Source organism: Lates calcarifer, linkage group LG17 (assembly GCF_001640805.2).
Source record: "Lates calcarifer isolate ASB-BC8 linkage group LG17, TLL_Latcal_v3, whole genome shotgun sequence".
NCBI classification, from domain to species: domain Eukaryota; kingdom Metazoa; phylum Chordata; class Actinopteri; family Centropomidae; genus Lates; species Lates calcarifer.
The window spans coordinates 17,795,651-17,818,245 of NC_066849.1; the positions used below are offsets into that span (position 1 = coordinate 17,795,651).

General features: G+C 39.1%; 1 protein-coding gene across 1 annotated transcript in view; it reads right to left on the reverse strand.

Annotated features, from left to right (window-relative positions):
- Nucleotides 1-15,950: 15,950 nt before the first annotated feature.
- The window catches only part of kdm4b (lysine (K)-specific demethylase 4B), a 40,021-nt gene continuing 33,376 nt past the window's right edge, over nucleotides 15,951-22,595 (reverse strand). Inside the window, 5 exon segments of the mRNA XM_018673037.2 lie at nucleotides 15,951-18,188; nucleotides 19,063-19,155; nucleotides 20,529-20,648; nucleotides 21,300-21,476; nucleotides 22,070-22,258. Coding sequence (XP_018528553.1) covers nucleotides 17,661-18,188; nucleotides 19,063-19,155; nucleotides 20,529-20,648; nucleotides 21,300-21,476; nucleotides 22,070-22,258 — 1,107 coding nt within the window. The 3' untranslated portion in view covers nucleotides 15,951-17,660.

The window sequence follows — 22,595 nt, forward strand, 5'->3', positions numbered from 1 at the left end:
TTTGGACAGGTTTGTGGTGAGTTCTTTGAAAAAGTTGACACCACCGTTTTTGGTGACTGCGACAGGCGGCGGGTCATCGTTTGGAGTGAAAAAAGGTCAAAATTTCAGGTTCAAATTTTTCACCTCAAGTCACTCAGGGCGTAGTTTTATGCCATTTGGAGTGGATTTGGACAGGTTTGTGTGAGTTCTTTGAAAAAGTTGACACCACCGTTTTTGTGACTGCGACAGCGGCGGTCATCGTTTGAGTGAAAAAAGGTCAAAATTTCAGGTTCCACAATTTTTCACCTCAGGTACACTAGAGCGTTTTAGCATTGAAATGATTTGACAGGTTTGTGGTGAGTTTTGAAAATAGTTGACACCATTTTACCTGTGCTCTACACTGGTTTTCACTGGACATCTTTCCTGCATAGAAAATAATGACTAAAAGATTGCATCTAACAGACACCTAGTTCACTGTTTAGACAGTTGCATTAGTGAGATTGACATACAAGCAGTTCTGATAGGATTGTGTCTGTACATGAAACGCTTGGAGCAAAATAATTCATTACCACTTAGCTAGGTTCATTTTTAGGGGTTTCCACCACATGAACTTCCCCAGGAACCTAGAGCTTTAGATGAAATATTTGTGTAGTTTAGGACTATTGACACCATTCCACCTGTGCTCTCACTGGTTTCACTGGACTTTCCTGCATAGAAATAATGACTTAAAAGATTGCATCTAACAGACACCTAGTTCACTGTTTGCAGGACAAAAAGTTGATTAGTGAGATATGACAACAACAGTTTGTCAATGAATTGAAAAGCTTTGATGGTGTGAGACGTTACAACCAGAAGAGCAGGAAAGAATAAGCAGAATCTCCCAATACATGAATAATAAGGAGAAAGACTTAAGAGAAATTATGTTCCTCACTGAACTTTTACTGACTTAACTTTTTTATTTTTTTATTTTTTTTCAATTCCTCATAGTCATTGCATGATTTACATCTACATGCTGGCCAGAGAGTTTTTCCTTCACATTCACCACTTGTGCTTGACTTTGAAGATGCTACAGGTAAGATCTCTTTGTAGATAGAACACCATCAAAGCAGCTGTGATGGTGAATAAAATTCAACAAATCCCGCAGCTTATCGCTGTTGTAGTTTTTAAGCTTGACTCTTTGCCTTAAACTTTAAAATATTCAGGAAGAAACAGCAGCAAAATTAAGCTGCTTTTTTCTTTTTCGTAAAGCAGGATTCAGGAGGTTTTGGGTTTGGTTTTCCATGAAAGCAGGATATTCCTTTCCACCAGAATGTTAACATTTTAATTAGAACAGAGAGGACAAGAATTGTAAGTGGTGTTTCTAATGTTAAGTAGGTCTGCTGCAACTGCAATGGTCATGTTGTTTTGTTGCCTTGAAAAACACAAAACTCTTAGAAGTGTAGCATTAAATCCATCAAACATTTCGAAACATTCTCGCTTTACAAGACAACTAGGAGTGAAATTGTTTTCTGGCAATTAAGGTCACAGCAGTCATCTCCTCATTCACTTGCTGAACACCTGAATCTCATTTCAGCTTTGAGGTGAGAGATGGGAACATTAGAAGCTTGAATCTGCTTGTTTTCTACTGAATAAGCAACATATAATATGCTGAAAATTCCACAGCCTGCAATATTGTAAGTCTGTAATGTACTTATGCTGTACAGAATATATAGACATTAAAGTTACAGTCACATAAAGCACAGAAAAGCAGCTAAAACCTAAATTTGAGAGGCTGGAGTCAATAAATGTTTGGCTTTTTTTAATCTTATCAAAATACTTAATCAAAATAACATCAAAATAATTGATTAGTGTTCTGACAATCAAGTAAGCAAGTGAGCAATTTATTATTTCCTCAGTAATCTGAGGTTAAATCTATGTATTGTAGCTCTAGGTCGACCAGCACATGCCCCAAGGAGTGGATAATTACTTCATAGAAGTCACCTGTGGACAGGTTTTAAAAGTCCAATGGGTGGCAGTTCCTGTTCATTTGCTGATAGCACTCCATTCTGTGCAGATCCCCTTGCTCCTCTACAGCTTTGGTCTTTTGTTTTCACACACTGGCCATGTGTGTATGTATGAGCCATCCATGGTCTGCCATCCAGAAGTCCACTTCTTCTGTGACACACACACAAAAAAAAACTATTCAACTACTTTAACAAGAAAAAAACAAAACAAAAACAAGCCTGATAAGCAAGTCGTCATTTTTACAAGGCTAAATTAAAGTAGCAGCTGTTGACTGCAGTTAAAAATAATAATAAAAAAAAAGACTGATTCAGGCACTGTACAACTCTGCATCATCTACAACTATAATGATGAGTAGTATTTGGATTGTATATCCAAGGTTCTCACATGAATCACTGAAGCTTTTTTCCCTGCATAAAAAGACTTTTGAGTCTCTAAAACAGTTTCACTTCATATTCTGACTCTTAATTTGCCACCAACAGAAAATTTTAGTTTTACTGCAGATCAGCTGCATTCACCATCTGCTCTTCAACACTTGCAGAGGCTTTCAGGACTCTGGTTAGGACACTCAGCCGCAGGATAGTACAAAATGAGGGAGAAGTGGGTGAGAATATTTTAGGCTGTGGGGTGGGGGTGGGGTGTGTGTGTGTGCGCATCAGTACACTTTCTGCCTCAGGGTGACAAGTAACAATTACTGGTTTGATTCATGAAACAAATTCAAATGACACAAATTAAAGAGTCAAAAAGAAAAAGGTCAAATGAGGTGCTGTTCACCACATCTGAAAATCATAGTATAATTTCTGAGCATTTTCTGATTCAAAAACGTGGAAGAGAGTCTGTCTAATGGTGCACATTTCTAACTGTTGTTGAGAACTTGATCCTGATTTCAGTCACTTCATCAATGAACAAAAGAAGTGACAAAGTTCTGCAATAAATATAGAGACTTCTGCCAATTTCCACACCCACATATATACTAATGCAGAAAAGTAGGCATGGCTAGTGAACACAGAAGACTGCAGAAGTTGCAGAATTTTTGAATTCATTTATTTTTCTAAATCCGCTTTAAAAACGTTTTAAAGAGAAAGGTGTTTCAGACAAAGGATACACCTAGTGCAACTTGTTCAACATAATATAAACACAACTCTTGTTTACAAGAGAACTCTACAGATTTTTTTTTTTTCTTCTGTGTTTCAAGAGAAACCACAGGTGATAATCTTTTCTTACGTTGCTGCAGTAATATAGATGTTTGCTTCAGGGTGCACACTGTGACATCACTGATGGGTGTGGTTGCAGGTGCAACAACACACTTTTGCCCAAAGAGTGCAGTGAAAATATTGATTGGCTGTTTTTGTGTATTGATTTGTTTAAGTCTGAGTCTTTAAAGCTGTGACCTTACTGTTTGTGGCAGTCTATGCAGTGACCCTGTTCTGCTGTACATGGTAGTCTGAAGTAAAGTGTAATCTTAATCTCTTTAGACATTAAAAGTTAAAAGAAACTAATGATTTGAGAATGAACAGCATTTGCAATTAAAGGCTTTTCTTGCAGACAGACGACATTACTTTCTGTTCTGGGAGCAGCCCTCCGCAGCAGATGACGAGCAGTGTCCTGTTCTACAGCTGGGAGGGACAACCAGCCAGTTACATCTTCTTCCCCTCTTAAGTCCATTAATCACCTCATTACAAAGGCCTCCCTTCCCTTAAAGGAGAGCTCTGTCCTGCTATCACACTTTATCACATTAGTGCTTAATTAAGAATTACATCCTAGCATCTTGGTTTTAATTATGTGAATGCCTGGCTCCATTTTGTAAAGTAACTGTGTGGTGACATGCAGCAGCAGCAACCACTGCAGGGAGGGGAAAACAGGCGGTGGCCTTTTGTTGAAGTAATGAATTTAGTTTTAATGATGAAAGAATGGAGGGCAGAGCTCCCAGGCAACTGTGGCTCATTTGAAAGAGTGAACACTGATACACTCAAAAGTTAAAAGGGGTTGTAAAGTATGCAGAATGTCACCTTTTACAAGGCCAGCGCTGAATATAGACTTCAGAAGTCAAATTTTAATTCACTCACATTAACAGCTGTGATACTATCAACATAATACAACGGTTGCTGTTGCAAAGAGGGTGTCATTGCTACCTCCCTCCTTCACATCAACATGTTTGTTTTTTTTGAGGAGCGAGGATAAGAGCTGTTATTCACAGAAAAGCAGATAAGACTGTATCTTCATTGGGTTAGTCCCTCAGCTCCTTCTGGTTAATTCTGTTTCCCGAGTGACACATACACAAACTGATTTTCAATTTTGGGTTGACATGGCAGAGCAACAAGCAGACATCTTTTCACTCAACTTTTACAGTATTGATACAAGGTTGTTCAGTCATCCAAGTAGTTCACTTACTTACATGGGAAACATTTGGACAAACGTTCGAAATTTACAAAATTGAAAATAAACTGTATAAAATGTATTTAAGAAGCTAGAGATGGCAGAAAAGAATTTTCCTACTCCTCAAAGTAAAGTACCAAAAAAGATTGTTGTGGTTGATGGCAAAATTTGGTATCATGTTTGCACTGGAATTGGAAAATTTTTGATTCATACTTAACCCTATTTGTGAGAGTGTATTTACTGCAAAGTCAAAAAAATCCTTTTCTGCTCTTTGCACTTTTTGTTGACAAGAAATTAAGCCATCCATTCATCCCTCTACTTTCTTCTGCCTATGAACCACCTTATGCTTGAACACGGTGTTTCGTTACAGCCAAGCCATGACTAGCACAGTAGTCCAATAACAAGGCACTGCTCAGGTTCAGATTAGGCAGGTTGTTCCTCCCAATCACACTCTGGGTTTCTTCATTTTCTTTGACATGAATGAGCTTATTTGAAAATTTCTTGTAATTTTTGTTTCCTTAGTTTTCTATTTTGAGGTGTTGTTTTCATGCCAGAAATTAAGACTGTGTTGACTCATGGTTATCTAGTGACCTGTCATCTGAAGTCTGGTAGGGATCCAACTCAGAGTGAAGATGTGTGACAACCCCCATTTCTCCTGAAGTTGAATATCCTCCAGATATGAAACAGTAAAGACATCTGCTCCATTTAACATAAGCTTCTCAGATGTTCTTCATGATGCACCATTTTAGGATTCCCCACTGGAAAACACAAATCAATGCATTGCTCAGCTTTGGGTGTTAGGAGAACTCACCACACTCGGAGTGTGTGCAGCAGAGAAGAGGGAGTGGTTTTGTTATTTTCAATTAGCAAGAAATTAGCTATTAGCATTCACAGCGGCTTTGATAACAGCTGGTGTCAAATCGTAAATCGATTGGTATATGGATCAGATGTTTCGTTTTTGCAAAATGAGATCTGGCAGTTGAATGAGATGTCACCTACACTTTCAGAATGATGGATTTGGTCCTATTTTACACTGTTAATACATCAAACATTGTGTGTGCGTGTGTGCATGCTTTGAAGGAAGATAAAAAGTAATTTTTTTTTCCTGAAATGAGATTGTGACACCTGTTCTAAGAAGTAAAACTAAGAAATTATGGTTCATTTTTACAGATAGAAACCTACAGAAATCATTTTACTTTTGGACAAATGTTAGAACTTCTTATAAAGTGTGTCTTCAATGTTTTAGAGGCCAAACAGAAGTGCAACGTGAAGGTAGGTCCCTTCTGCAGTCCAAACGAGGGCAAAGGCAAGTCCCTTCTGGGGCCAAACAGGAGGGCGAAGGTGGTGAAGGCAAGTCCGCTGAGGTGAGGAGGACAACAGCAGGTCCCCTCTGGAGACAGGATTTGACTGGGCCAGGCCAGCGACAGTAAAGGAGGCACAGGGTTTGGCTAGACCGCTGACTGAAGACCTGGAGCAAGTACTAGAGCAACATGGGAACAAATGTAATGCTGGCTGAACACAGATACACTTAGAACAGGGTGGTAGACTCAGGAACATGTGAGACAACACCCGGGACCCCCCAGTGCTGAATGAGGTGAGACATTGGCCAGGACGGTTGACTCAGGAACGGACACAGGAATGAGCTCAGGAAAAGATGAGATGTTGACTGGGTTCCCCATCACTGGAGCTGGCGAGACAATTAGGCAGGGACCTTTTGTTCAGTTGTTGGGATCAAAACCGATCCCAGGCTGGCTCTCTTCCTACTGGACAGGTGAACTAACATTACTGCAAAGCCTGTGAAATTTATTATGATACTGTGGTTTTAGCTAGCTAATGCTTGCTAATGGTAGCTTGACAAATCAGTAGCAAACTACGGTGTTGGGTGGATAACGTCTGCTAATAATTCCTGGGGCTGATCTGGCTGGTAAATCCGCAAGCTTGTCGTCTGATGATAACTTCACCTGCAGTGTAGCTAAGTTACAGCTACCTGGTTAACTTTTGCTTGTTTGCACAGTCCAACCATTATGACTCATGCACCCCCAAACACACGTGAGGGCTGGTAAAGAGACTGACAGGGTCAGAAAGAACTTTATAGATGCTCATGCCAGGCTACTTATTTTACTGAGTGTGAGTATACATGCGAGCAACAGGACAGAGACTGCAGTTTACTGAACAGCCACAGGTGTTCATCTGTAACAAGGGTATTTGGATTTCTCCATACAGAACCTGTAAGCCTCTCTTTCACATAGATGTATGATGCTGCATTAAATTACTTTCTCTGTAATGCAGTGCTAAATAGTGAAAGCTGTTTTTTTTGTTTATATCTTACATACCAGCCAAATGGTGTCATCCACCAATGCACACTGGTCATTTCTTAAATATGCACAAACACACACATGGCTTAACAAATAATTTTTCCCAAGGTGTTGGCTGATGCACTGGTGCCCTCTGTTGGCAAGTATCCTCTGTGTGAAGGCGTGGAAGATGGAGAGATTTTCTCTCCTGCTGACTCAGTTGACAATTAATCAAATGAATGCTTGTCACTTTCCTGTCAATGGGAACAAATATGTTCTCTTGTATTAATTCCGTGGTTGTTAATGTTGACCCTTAGAGCCTTGACGATGCACACAAACACACACACACACACACACACACGCACGCACACGCCACTTTCTCAGTGACACAGATTTAATTTCGTTTTTATTCAAATGAAATCCCTGCAACAGCAGCACAGGTGTGGCATGCGAGGAGAGGAGGATAATTAACAGCATTAAAGTGTTCCCTTTCCTCTTCCATCGTAGCTTTTTTAATTATGGGAAGGAAACCTCTCCTCACACATACTGACAAATGCACGCATACAAACACACAGCGCGGGCACATACACACTCACGTAAAACACACATACACATAGAAAAGACTTGTATACTTGTAACACTAAGCGTATACACATAAATATTCAGAGACACAGATGCACAGCACACACACAAATGAGCAGAACACACACACACATACACAAAGACTGTTTTCTGTCACATCAGGCTTCACCATCATGACTGAATTGGTGTTATTTTACTGTTGGTGAGAATATTTGTTCAGTAAGGATTTTAACTGAGATTGATTTAACTGTGAAACAAGAATGACAATAAAATAAGACTTTAACTTGAAGCAATTGCAACAGAGATACTCCTGTTTTTAAAGGAAGATAAGGCAGACCAGACCAAACCAGGGCTGTAGTTACCATTAAGGATGGTGAGGTCATGTCCTTGGTTTCTGAGGTTCTTGTTCTAGAGTGTAATCTTTTGAAAACGCAACCCTTATTGTCACCATAAACTGACAACACTGCCCCACCTCGCACATGGCTGTTACATTTTCAGCCAAATAGCTATGCATGAATAGAAGAACGAGGATGTGTTTGTGCTGTTACTGGTGTGCAAATAGTTCCTTTCTCCTTTTGACTTCTGACCTTCTAATTCAACCCCCCCCCTTTTTTTTTTTCTTTCTCTCCTGTCTTTCAGTACTCTTCACACCCTCCTCCCCTCTGTCTACCTTCTTCTATGGTGGCTTCCTGATGCGTCACCTTGAGGCAGTGAAGCTCTCTGTGAATAATTACTCTCAGCTTTGCAATCATGCGCCTACCCGGTCTCCTCCCTGCACGCACCGAGATGCTCCTGCCTTGCTCGACACCCCACAATGCTGATCGCACCAGGAAATAACAGTCATTAGGCAGGTGGAGGAAGTGACACACCATGCAGCAGAGTTCAATCTGCTGAGCGCTCACACACAATCAACTGAAGCTTTTACCTTTTTTAAGAGTTTTAACTCCCCTACAAAGATTTTGCTCTATAACCTCAACAGCTAATTAGATTGCCTCTGTCAGAAAGATATGGCAAAGCCCTCAGATCAGATTTCTTTGGAGGTTCATGGATAGAATGAGCTTAGATGACTGAATAAATGACGATTTCTAGGAACTATAACTATATGCTAACTTTGCATGCGTTTCATTACCAGAAAATTTGAAATAGAAAGTTACAAAGGAAAAGAGTTGAAAGGACTTAATTTAATAGAATAATAAAAAAAAAAAATTAAATCATTTAAAAACAGTTTCATCAAGCACTTTTAAGTGGTTGTTCATCACCTGTACTTGAATGTGTTGGGAGAATTTTAGCATTACGCCCTTTTAGAAACCTTTTAACAATCTGTGTGTGAATCTTGCTGATAATGGAAGTATAAACCTTGACTTCCAATTGACCTGGTGTGATCATTTCATTTTGGGATGTTAAAACATTTTAAACATTCTTTAACATTCTTAAAGGATCTCTCAGATTTCTTTCCCTTTTTTTGCTTTTCTCTGTTAAGGTAAAATAGATAGCATCACCCTAAGGCAGGCAGAAAGTAAACTAACTTTATTGCCATTAAAACAAAACTTTAAGTTCATAGTCAAGACAAAACAGCACTAGTATACTATTAAAAGCATTGTACAAACCAATACTGAAAAATGTTAAAATAATAAGCTAAAAACTTAAGGTGCTAAAAGTTTTGCCATTCAAGATTTGATCTTAGGAAATGTAACTGTGACAATGTGATTTCTGGACAACCTGTTAATACTGGGCCATCCCACTTCAAAATCCTGTGAAGCTGAATAGTGGATAACAAACATTATCAGGTTGCCCAATGACTTTCCTCTCAAAACCTTTACAGACAAATGTAGAAAAAAACACACACACTTTGTGCACTTAGCCAAACAAAAATTACCCAAATGTGCATTTGAAAAATAAACCCATTTACAGGCAGCTGCAGAGTAGATGCAGTAAAATTATGTTGTGACTTGCCTGCAAAGTAAAAATGATGAGCGTCCTTGTTTCGCAAGCTCTGCAGTTAAGAGTTTCCTCCCAAAAATAAATAACAGCAGCAGGGCTGGGCTCTGCCTTTAGTGAAAGTCTCTCTCTTTAAATGTAATTAAGAAACTTCTAGCCAAGGAATGAATTGAAGGCTCCCAGTAGCATTGATAACCCTGGCATGGCAACAAGCAAGGCTTTTAACAGTCTCCTAATGGGCCCACTAAAAGGCCCTTTAATATGTTTTCTCCTGTAAGTGATCAAAACTCTTTTCACTTTTCAGTAACCTCCAATAATGATCCTTATCGGGGAGTGAAAGAGGAAATCTTCACAAAGGATGAAGGGAGGAGGAAAAAAAAACCACAGGCATTTGGATAGGCTAAAGGCTAATTGTGTCTGAAATTAGGTTTTAAGTGGCTGAATTAGCAGAGGGTGCAGTGAACAGCAGCTGAGAAATGGAAGGAAAATGGAGGGAAAATAAGTGCAGGTCACATACAGATAAGCAATGCCAGTTCTCTGAGAGTCTGTGTTTGTGCAGCTCTTTAAACCACACAGGACACCGTCTGGTGATTAATTAGGCTGACTTAGAAGAGCAAACCCTGTCATTACTTAGCGTATTCATCTTTCATTTCAGTCACTTAGACACACTCTTCTGTGGAGCTGTTTACAGTGCAGTCACAGAATGAGATTGAATTCATTGATCAGCAAATAAAAACTGCTTCAGGCAACAAAATATCCCCGAAAATTGCCATGTAGGGTAAAAAATCACAAGGAAGAAGTATTACAGGAAGACATGGAGGTAACAAGTGAATCAGATGTAATAGAGCTTCTTGAACAGATGAGTTTCCAGGTTACTTGTGAAAAGAAGGAATAATGTGAGTATTTAAATGATGGAGAGAGAGAAAGGAAACAGACTTGAGATATGGAGAGCAGTGTTTATTGCACAAGTAAGGGGGTAAATATGATGTAGCATCTCCAGCTGTGCACTCAGCTCTGTCAGTGTGTGTGGTCGGCATGCAAATACGAGGTGATAGATGTATCTGGTCTGGTCTAAAGGGAACGAGCCAGAGAGGAGAAAAAAAAAGAAGAGGAGGCTGTGGTCGCACAAAGACTAATGGGCCGATTAAGAGCTTCAAGCAGGCGGCCATTTATTTGTAGTGTGTGACTGGATGAAGATTCACTTCATTAATAAAAGGCACAGCACTTACCAACATTGTTTTGTTTTTTTTTTCTCCTCCCTCTTGCTCTCCAACAACCCTCCCTCCTTTTCACTTAATTGTGTCTGAAGCAAGAGAAAACAAAGGAAAAAGAGCTGCATCACCAAATCCAGACACTCAAGACAGTTTCCTCTCAAAATAAGGGAAAACTTCTACATTTGAAAAAGTTCATACAGTTTGGTTCCTCAAACTGCAATGCATTTTTAGAACAGAGGGCATATATGGAACAATGTGTGAGGTGTTTAAGATCAAGATCAAATAAAAAAATATATCCACTGGCATTACAAGTGACTGCTCAACATGATGTATGGTGCGCTTCTTGTCAAACCCTAACTGTCCATCAGAAACCATGATAAATTATACACAAAACTTCAAATTCAAATTTGTTCTTTTAATTGCCTTTCTAAATTTGATGGTTGCTCTTCTAAAAATAAATAAATAAATAAAATCTGTATTTTTCCCACTGGATTAAATTATTTCAGTTAAATTATTTCAAAAAGAAGAATCTCATATTGTTCAGGACAATAAAGAAACAATACCGTAAAAATACGGCAGTGGCTCCGTTCTAACTCACGGATGACGAGCTCCTGTGGCCCACATGCAAAGTTGTTTTCATTCCACGAGCATCAGCAATCCATCAATAGCAATAAGTACTCCCAGCAAAATGGCGCGTAGTGCTTTCTCTTCCTGTATTTTTCTAGTGACACCTGACCTCAGCAGGCTCACTGCTTTGATATATGGGGAAACTACACCCCCTACTGTCCAAAGTCAACATCTACAGCAATACCGCTGTAGCAGAACATGGCACTCACAGTGGTTTTAGTTTATGCATGTACATTTTAAATATATGCTTTGACCACCTGGTTATATCTGTTTCCAACCTTAAGTGGCATGTATGCAGTTATAAAAACAAATGCTAAGTGCAAATATAAATACCATGGAAAGATGGTGGAAGAAGGTAAGACTAGTTCCAATTTGAAAGATGACTTTTCCAAAAAGAATGTTTGTATACAGAGAAAAAACTGAGCATTGTTGCGTATTTTCATTTAGTTTTCATTTTAATTCAAGAGCTTGTCATTGCTTTGGGTTTTTGAGTATTTGGTATTGATGTTTTTCTAGGATTCCACAAGACTTACGACCATAAGATGTACAGTGACGTGAAGTGACAAGCATCACAAGATTGCGAAGAAAAAAAACATGTCACAAAGTACAGTTTACATTATGCGTTATATTTTGTATTTAGTGTATTTATTGATCGTGATCAGTCCCATTTCAGTGATTTGCAGATGTCACCAATGTTCCCTCTAAGCTGCGCGCCTGCGCAATCGCGCACTGCTCCCGCTTTCTCCGCGCAGAGCAAAACTGTGTAGCGCATAAAATTACAGTGTGCGACAGTGTGCACGTCGGATGTTGCTCACAGTGGTCCAAGGAATTCTCAGGGAGTTTGTGTGTATGCTCAGACACATGAAAAATTAGAGGGGGCATTGGATGTCACTGCTTTTTGTGTTGTTTTTTTAATTGTAATTTTATTTTATTTATTTATTTATTTTTTTGTCTTTTGCTTATAGTGTGCATGTTGTTTGTGTGGATTTTGATTCCACTTTTACATGTTCTGGCCCTCTGTGCATCTGTTGTGTGTTTTCTCTCTAGAGTACACTATCCCACACTGGTAAACTAGCATTACCAGAGCAAATTATGGGAGGAATCTGCAGAAAATTCACCTTAATTAATCTATCAAGGAGGGGAAAAACTTTTCTGAAAAGTCAATAAGTCAAAACTGCATCCTGAACCCTAACAGTGTAGTAAGTCTGTATGGAATGCAGTTTTGACATCTTGACTTTTCAGAAATGTCAATATTGAGTAGTTACAGAATACAGCATAATGGGCACATGTTCATGCTGTCAAAAATAGCAGAGTGAAGTGAACTTAAAAAAATGGCAGCTTGAGGGCTAAAATAACAGATCACATACATGTTTTTTTGTTTGTTTGTTTTGTTTTTCAAGCTGTTACAAGCTACAACAAATGTATCCTGATGAAGAGCTTTAGCTCTCATTGTGCATGTATGTAAGTACAAAAATGCTTTTTTTTTTTTTTTTTTTTTTTTTTGCATTACAATGCAACTGAGAAATATCAGATTCATTATTCTCGCATTTTAACCACTGGACAATGTTCAGGATTTATTGGTTTTTGGTATTCAAGTTCCATCCTCACATGAACACACCCATCTATTGGCAAAGCCTGATGTCTTCCCACAGTTGAAATAAATATTCCCATGTTTTCTAACATCTCGTCTTGATAAATGAACTAGCATGGACACCTGCTGTGTCAGTAACAGTGCAGCAATGGAGTTAATGAGAAACAAACAGCAGGAATATTAACCCTTTTAAATTCAATTTTTTACACCAGATTTACCCATTCCCTCTTGGCAGACAGCTGGTATTCAGTATGGTCTCTGGAAGATGTCTTGGTGGATCTTTAAGAGACAGTGCATACATGGTTACATCAAGTCCTCTGTGTCGAGTAGAGTTCATAAAGATTAGCCACCTCCAACTATTCAGTCCAGTCCCCTTCAAACAAGGGACAGTGTTGACAGATTGAGCTCTGCTAAGTCATTATGGTAATACTGCCTCAGTGATGTGATTTACTAGGCAGAAATGTAATAAAAGCTTAAGGCTATAATGGAGCCTGTCATATCAACCAACTTGTCAACATAATTGCCACTTCCATCTGCAATTAGATACCACTGCATTCACTGATTTCCATTTCCATGTGAGCCATTCAGCTGTCTGATAGTCACTGAGCAGGTTAAAGGTTTTAATGTCATTCTGAAGGACACTTTGTTGAAGACAGACTCACAATAGTCATCATGACCTCTGAACTTACAGATGTATGTGGTCTCTGTAGCCTCAAGGACACATGCAGTGGCAATACCTTCTTGGTTATATTGTTAGATATTGTTGAAATAATGATAGTTCCCTGGTCCTTTCCTCTACTAAACTACAGCTGGGGCAGCATAAACTTTTGTCCTTTTTGGAGTCCTTTTCCTTGAATTTCTCCTTAGTTTTACCCCTAGCTGGGTTCAACTGAATAAAGAAATCAAACTCTGGAGTTGTTAAAGTAATTGCCAAGCTGGCACATCCCCAGTTCCTCTACAAAGACACAGCGGGCACTTCAGAATGTTAATGGCCACCCTGATCCAGTGAGGGCAATGCAGCCTTGGCATATCCACAGCTAGTAGAGGTAGTGTGTGTGAGTGTGTGTGAGCTCATGCCCACATTAACAATTTTGTCCATAAGACACAGATTTCTTGTTCTTTTATCTTTCTTGATCTTCTCTCTCTGCACTTCTATCCTTCTCATCGGGCTTCTTCCAGATTTGGAAGGTCTTAACACTGAGGAGTCAAAGTGACTCCTGTTAGTGTATTAGGACATGAAGGAAGAAAACAGTTGATTCTGTGTAAAAACAGATCTTAGTGATCCATTGTTTTGATATATGATATTTTTTTATCGTTCTGGCAAATGTCAACCATATGATGTCATGATATTTGATTGTAGAAAATTCTTAACTGATTTAAAACAACAGCTAAACAGCAGGTTTTGGTGTCAGTTCTGCAGAATCAGTGAGAGAGGGAGGAAGGTTGGGGCACCTACGCCTTGAGCAGCAGGTTCCCAGTTAAACTCCCAGCCAGCCAACCAGGTGATTAAATGACTGCCTTGAAGTTCTGAGGATGTGAGTTCAAATCTTATGAGGTGTAATGAATTTTTGAGGTCCAGACCCAATGCAAACACTCAGACTCAAAGAAATAGCAGTCAACTGTCTAACCAAATGGCTCAGTTGGTTAGAGCACTGCTTTGAAGTTCTGAGGATGCAAGTTTCAGTTCTTGTTCCACAACCTTGTAAGAATCAGTCATGTCCTCAGAAAGTCAAGCCAGTCCTCTAATCACCTGAGCCACTTGGTTGGACATTTGACTGCTAGTTCATTCACTTTGAGTATTTGCACTGGATCTTGGACTTGAAAATTCATACAGATCATTGTGAGTGTGTGCACATTCTGATGAGGGGAAACGGGGATGGAGGTAGACATGCATAATCCCACACCAAAAATATATAATGTACATCTCACCCAGGCTCCCATGAAACTGCGTTGAGTTCCCACACAGAGTGATGTGTTCCACTTCTGAAAATATAATTAAATCGTAGAATTGATTTGGGGAAGTTTCAGTCAGTCTAGACGGTGCTTCCTGCTAATTATACAGTCTAAAAATAACTTGTGTGATGAACCCAGAAAGCAAGTGCAAAAACATACTTCCCTGCTGCGTGCTTAATGTGCAAAGCTAGAATTCCTGCCAACAAGACACTGCAGAGAGGAATAAACAGCAGTGCTGTTTGCGCTGCCAATTATTGAAAATACACTTACAATCTCTTCGTCTGAGGAGGAGGCAAGGGATCATGTCTTAAAATGACGATTACACGCCACAGACCCCGGGCAACCCTGGTGGCCTTAATTAAATTTTACCATTACTAAGTGAATAAATAGAAAAAAATAAAATTTCCCCTAAGGCCTTATGGGAAAAGAATTTCATTGTTGTAAATGCTGAAACTGGTACTTATTTTCTTTAAGATGCAAAATTATGGATTCCCCAAAGGCACTGTAGTGGGTCTACCAAAAGAGAAGGTTGGGTTTAGTGGGGTGCATCATTTAAGATGGCTCACATACTTACTGTGACCTGTTTTTGTCCCTCATAATTGTCCTGCCTCTCACTCATACATATATATGCTGACAAGCCTGGTAACCACCCTATGCATCATCAAACATCTCTACTGAAAAAGTGTGTTCATATTAAACATGCTGGAAACAGGTGTTCCAAAAACCTCTAAACAGATGACTGAAACCTCACAGCAAAATTATAGGAAGGAACAGTATTTCGATGAAAACTACAAAAACTTTTTGAGAAATGCACTCAGTAATTTTTTTGCAGAGAGTTAATTGAGACTCTCACATACCTCTACAGTAAATGTGATACTACAGCCAGAAGACAGATAAAAGCAATAGCATAAGGACTGAAAGCAGAAGAAATGCAATAGTTAAAATATTCCAACCAAACAGTCACAAGGTTTTCTGATTAACCAAAAGAGAAATAATGTGTTGCTTGGTGAGTGTCAGAGATGCTGTTACGGGGATTATTTTTTACCTCTGGACACAACTAATAATTTATACTATATTATACCAAAAAAGTTATACCTTTTAATATATTCGGATTGCACTGAGGCTTTTAAGTATTGGGTTATAGCATAATGAATTTACAGGATTGTTAGATTCAAAATGATGAAGCACCTTTTGTCAATTTGTCACTTATTTAATTCACTGGATAAACCAGTTTCCATAAAATCAAAAATCTATCTTGATTGAGATCACTATAACATCTGGTAATCAGAAAGTGTTGGTAGTTACTCAGGAGACTCCATAGTTAGTCCAAGGATTTTGATCCAGAAACTACTTTTTGAATCTCTGGGTTACTGAACACACAAAACACAAAGGAGCTGGCAACTAGCAACCCACTTTAATCCCTATGAAATAAGATTTCTTGATGGATGTCATTTGGATACAGGAACACATCTGTGTTCCAACATTTCAACTGTGGTGACAGGGAAAAAAAGGAAAGGAAAGGTAAATGTGAGACATTTACAAATTTGATTCACAATACACAAGGCCTACGGTATGTACAAGGTGACTGTGGGGAAATTTAGTCCATCAGTAGTTTAATATTCTCTGTAGCACCTCTGTAGCACAAATTGGCCATATCCAGAAAAAAAGAAAAACATGTAGTTGTCAGTACAAACTGAGTATTATGCCTGCAAAAATCTGTCAAAAATAAAGGTATTAATATTTTTAGATCGGCCTAGTTTGTGAATTCATTTCAGAAAATGAACATAGAAAGGATACAGTAATAGAAAAAACAGACAACATTAACAATATACAATATTAATACATAGAATTTTAACCAAGAATGGTATAAAATATTTCCAGATTTTAGGGTTCCTACATAATTTCCTTTTTCCATACTTTAATTATTAAAACTGACTATTGGCCAGTTCATGTGCTAATAGGAGATAATGTGACAGTAAACAAAGATATCACTCAGTATAGCAGAAAGACTGTTAACAGGAACAAATATGACCATATAAGCAACGGATATTCATGTGCCAACTACGACTGAGGAAACATTTTTGAGGCAATTTTCCGGGCCGTTGTGTACTTCCTTAACTGTGTGAAGACTTGCATGTTGAAACTGAATTCATTTTCCACATGTAGGAACCCTGAGACAGTTTTTGGGTGTGAAAAGTGGAGCCGCCAAGTGACCATTTGAATGACGTCAATACATAAAGGTCTCATCTGTTAACTACGGTGACACATCTTCACAAAAATTCAATGCATCCTGCAGACAAATCTACTAGTGTTTGCATTCAACGTGTTTCTTCTATGACAAATAATTCTTTCAATATTTGACTAAGACATTTAAATACTGAGTTCCCCTACAATACTTTTTTTAAACCCCCTTACCCTATTTACCTCTTGCAATCCGGCGATAAAACACCTTCCTGAAAATGTCCTGTAGATGGGCTGAAAAATAGATATTTAGTTGCTGGTTATTTGATTAAAAAAAAAAAAAAAAGTGCAGTCCACCAAGACCTCACTGCTGAGAGGCCATAATGGTAATTAGCTTCCTGTAGAAAGAAAACGGGAGTGTGCTGTTGAGTTAATGCAACGAGGTGTGGAGTTGATACCAAGAGACGTATTCATATTAATATGGAGGAAAAAAGCACAGCAGCTGACCAAAAACAGAAGAGCAAAGACCTAAAAAAAAAACAAACAAAAAAAAACCCCAAAACAAAACAAACAAACAAATAATAATAATAATAATAATAACAATAACAATAATAATAATAATAATAATAATGTTAAAAATAAAAAGCCTTGTCCTCTTTAGCCGCTGCTTCAGAGCAGGCTAAAGCACCACTGCAAATACATTAACTCAAAAATAGAAAAGTAACATGCATTAAAAGAGTGCTTGTGTGTCCATGTCTCTTCCTGCTCCTGCCCTGAGCTCTCAGAGCTGGTTCAGGAAATGTTTTTGTCCATTAATACAGCACTCAGTAGATTCCACCTCCATTAGCTTACTTTCTACTGGCTCAGCCTCCATTGACCAAGTAATAACGTAGTGGAGGTTTTTTTTTTGTTGTTTGTTTTTTTTTAATACAGGGGTCCAGGGCCATCATCCTGAGGGAAATGTGAATTGAGGAGGGTCTCCATGTAGGAAACATAGCCGGTGCTCGGCGTGTAGCTGTTGGACATATGCTGGGGCAGAGGGGGAGGGGACGGAGCAGACAGGAGGGGGTCAGAGTTCAATGTTGACTGAAAAGAGGTTGCCTGTGGAGTCAGCGTGGGGTCCGAGGCCAGGGATGACTCTGTTAGGGCGTCGGTGAGGGCGACGCTCGTGTCCATTGGGGTCTCAGCCTCCACCTGAATACCGTTGGTTGGAGCGTGGCAATTCTGTTGGGTCATGCTGGGCTGGGACGAATGTGAGGTCGGCTGTGTACGAATACTGTCGTGTTCTGCTGCTGGTGCTTCTACCGGGGCTGTAGTTGCAGGGCAAGTGGGTGGATTGGTTGTTTCCATGGGGGTCTCAGAGGGTGGGGCTGAGCCAGACGGCAGGCGGCGGCGTTTGGCTGCTTGGGCTTCATCTGCTGAGGGGGCCTCCTCCTGGGGTACAGGTATGGCCTGAAAACAGACAGGTACATACTTAAAGAAGACACAAATCACTCCCTATTGATCACATAATGTTCCACATTTACTGTCCACCATTTTATTTTATTTGAGTGTTTTTTATTTGAATGATTGTGGAGAACTCTAATTGGTATGTTTTTTACACTTTTGGCATTTTATTCATTAATTTTTATAAAAAAGAATTAATTTATTAAAAACTAAATTTGATGATGACAATAATCATCAATTGCAACCTTGTTTTCTTATCCTTGTCTTTGAAACAGTGAGATCAAATTACAGTGAAGTGAGCCAACAGTGGTTATATCACTCTTTTCTAATGAAGAACACTTACCTACCAGTTACACAGTTTACACCAGCTGCATGTCTGCAGCTAAAACTATTATTTATTTTTAGTTTCTTCCTGCTCTGATTTAATAATCAAAATCAGAATGGGCTCATGATCTGTCCTGTCCAATCATCCAGTGTGGGTAGATTCACCACTTGTACATTTTTTTTTTTTTTTTTATAGTCAACCCAGCCTTCGTCTGTGCAAGTATTCATAAAAAAAATTCTCTGGCATGACCCTGAAACAGAACTCTTTAAATGTTAAGGCTGAATTAAAGTTTCAGAAGTACATCAACACTCATTTTCTTAGCAGATAAAACAGATATTTATTCAGACCAACAACCTACACACACTGGCCCACACACAGGCCTGCATCCTCTGTGGGCTGCAAATCTCTGGCTGTTTGCTTGAATAAAAAGCTGTTTCATCTGCAACTACTTTAGTGTGTTTTTTTTTTTTTATTGAACAGTTCAAGCTATTGTTGGGCTGCTCTCTTCTTCCTTTTTTATTATTTGCAGACGCAGAGTTTCAGTAAAATACTCACAAGTCGGGCCCGGACCCTCTTAGGCAGTTCCTGGTCTAGCTGATGGATCTCTGAGTGCTTTAGCATCATCTGAGTCTGGTCCTGAAACTCAACCTGCACAGATATAACAAAACTCTGGATTAACCAACATTTCCAACTGTTTTGTCTGCTGTGAGCAACAAGCACAGTAAGCCACACACGGAGAAGAGGGAAAACATGACGCCCGACTTGATAAATAATGACTTGAGGTTATAGCGGGAGGAGACTACATCATTAGAATAGCAAAAGTACAAACTTGTATCCAACAAACATCAACAACCATGTGTTCTGTCAAAATGTCCTTGACCATGGTACTGAACCCCAAAGCTGCTCACTGACTGTGTAAGACCATCAGCTAAGTATTTGAAATATAAATGTAGATTTTAAAAAATCTTGAGCAAGAAGGGACAAGGTTGGGGTTGTGGCCCTGACACAACGACCAGCTGGAGGCTTTTTTTTTTTTTTTTAAACACATCGTTACTAATCTCTAACGGGACTCTCAAAACTGTAGCCACTAGGCTACACAGGGACACTAAAAGAGCATGGAAAGATACAACGCTGATTCATCATCTGAGGAAACAAGACTGAAACATGTCTGGAAATGTTTCCCGCTGTGTAATGAATTCAAAGAACAACTTGGAAGACATGGAACATTATGTTTCAGGCATTTAAGTGATGTTTTAATAGAGAGCCAGACAGGATTCAGTGTCTTGTTCAGCAAGTGATCTCTGGGCTATGGTGCAGTTTCTAAAATTCCTTTTCTGTGTGTATATATTTGTGAGCGAGGTCCAAGTAACACAGATGTACTCACAAACCAGTGTCACGGCAAAATATAAGATTAACAACCTCCCTTAACCTTGTCAGCTAATGCATTCCTATATCCAAGTACGTAAGTGACTTTCAAGATGGCCTCCTACTGACATCAGTCCCAGAATCATCTCCATCAATTCTGAATTTTCCACTTATAAGCTCCCTTCATATTTGCCCCATAAATTCCCCAGAAATGCACCAGTAATGCTAAATCCCTCTACTTTATGTTTTAATGCCACGCTGTATCAAAATGCTTGGCCATGATTTACAGGTGCAGCCAGTCTTGCATGATGAAAAAACACAGCATCAGAGGGAACCAAACCAGAAGGTGGCAAAGCCAGAGCAGAGCACCGTGTTACCCAAAGTTCACAGGTTCAATCACTTCTAGTCACACTGCAGAAGAGCATCAGATGAAATATGTAAATGATGCTATTACTCAGAGTACCTGCACCACACTTTAGTAACAGTGTATCTCAATATGAAGAATTTTACAGTTTGATTTGATTTGGTAAGGTTTATACATTTACACACACTTCTGATTCTTTTACCTCTAGTTGACTGTGGAGTCAACTGTATTATAGCAGGTCTGACTTTTAAAAGAACAACGCTAATTTCTAATTGCTGTGTATTTCCCTCACCTGGTACAACTTGTGGGTGTGCTGTTTGACGAAGGAAGCATTGAGGACCTGACCTTCGGGCGTGCTGACCACGATCAGCTCCCCTATTTCAGGAGGACCGCTACGCAGGCAGTCATGACTCTGGAGGAGGAGGAGTGGGAAGGAAAGGAAAGAGGAAGAAGATGGAGAGAAACAGAGAATGTTGAGGAGATGGATGACAGGAACATTACATTTAGAGAGATCTGTTTGGGTCATTTTGCTTAACATGCTTATAAAATGCTGATGAATCTGTGATTTAAAAATAACATTACAAGTAGTTGACCTGAGGCAGCTAACAGACAGATTCAGTGTACAAAATAAAGAACTAATAAACTAGAAGACTAATAGAGGATTTTGGCAGGATTTTCACAAGCTCCCTTCATTTTCCACTTTCACATATATCAAATTGCTTTTGAGTGTTTTACTAGGCAGCAGAAGATTAACTTAAAGTTGATTAGATTATTGATATATTTCTTGCATATTTTTTTTCAGTTCAAGCTCTTTCTCATAAGTGAGTAGTGAAATCTCATTAAAGTCATGTTTGTAGCTAACTTTACAGCAGTGATTCATTAAAAGGTTACGTGAATTTACTTTTACCCATTTCATTTTTCATTTGCTAAGATTCTCAGGCTACAAAGCATATACCAGTTGCTAGGATATTTCTCTTGTTTTAAAAAAAGACACCATTTGTTGAAACTGTCTCTATAAATTGCACACAGGTAGGTGTGTGACTAAAGCTGCAAGAGAACTCACCAGTATGTTTTCTGGGTACAGATTGTCACAGTATGAGCCGTCGTCAAAGTTGACCTCGTAGAACGTCTGTGTCGCCATGCCGATGATGGTACAGTGGTAGTACCAGCCATCGCTGTTGCGACCAATCACTTTCTGGCCCAGAGTTGGAACCTGTGGGCCTTTGGGTGCTGTCCGCGGCTGGAGGGAGAGAAACCCCAACAAGCTCAGACTGTTGTTGGACGTGTCTGCCAACATTATTGATAGGATTCCTACCAAGGTAGACCTTTTTTTTTTTTTTTTTTAAAGAGTAAGATCCTTTTTGTTTCACCAGAAATGCTTATATCACTACCAGACTCCACTGACAAAAACAGTAATCTATATATACGCAAAAACATGGGAAAATAGGGCCAAGGTTTAAAAGCTAGCTAAACTTTATCCTTTAAACCAGTGACTCATCGACCCCTTTTACCAATCGTTATGCTTCTGCTGCTCTAATAAAATTTTCTTAACAGAAATTTTCTCTGCTTCAATGTCACAAAAAAGCAGCAATTTTCCCTTCCATCACATTGGACCCCTTAAAAAGCAATCACTTTCTTACAATGTAACACCTGCTCATGAAACATGATAATAGCAAAAAATTTCACCAAATTCAAAAGCAATTTTAGGTAAGAAGTTATAATTTTACCTAACCTCCTGTCAGATCTTAAATATTGAAAAATGAACTTTTGTGGGTTTGATTTTACAAAAGCACACATTTCAGTGGCTAACTATTTCTCGTAATTTGCACTTACCTTTGGAGGGACCCTTTTATGCTTGTGGCAGGTGACAGACACCACATATGGCCAGTCGGCAGGCTTCATGACTACTCCGGCAATTTGGGCACAGGTGACATGGAAGGAGGTGGCACAGTTCTCATATGAGCACTGGATGCAGGCGCCGCGGTTCTGACTGGCATTTTTATCATGGCAGAAGACACACTTCTGCAATGAGAACAAATAATAAAAGACTTGGTGGTGATTCAGGTTAGAGACAAATCCCCGATGACCTCATTAGCTTATTTTTACTTCCTGCATTCTCTTTTGCAGATGTTCAAAGATCAGAAATTTTAATACAGTTCAGAATTTTGCACTAGCAACTAATGGCTAGTTGTAATGGGAACCTGAAACTTTTCCCCCCTACCATTGTAATCAATGTAAATTGCTATGTTAAAGATTCCCAGCTAAATACTAAACATGTAAACCTGATATTTGTGAAAGTAACAACACAGAGACATAATGGGGAAACAACTATTTTCATGATTACAGATTCTTCTCCAAC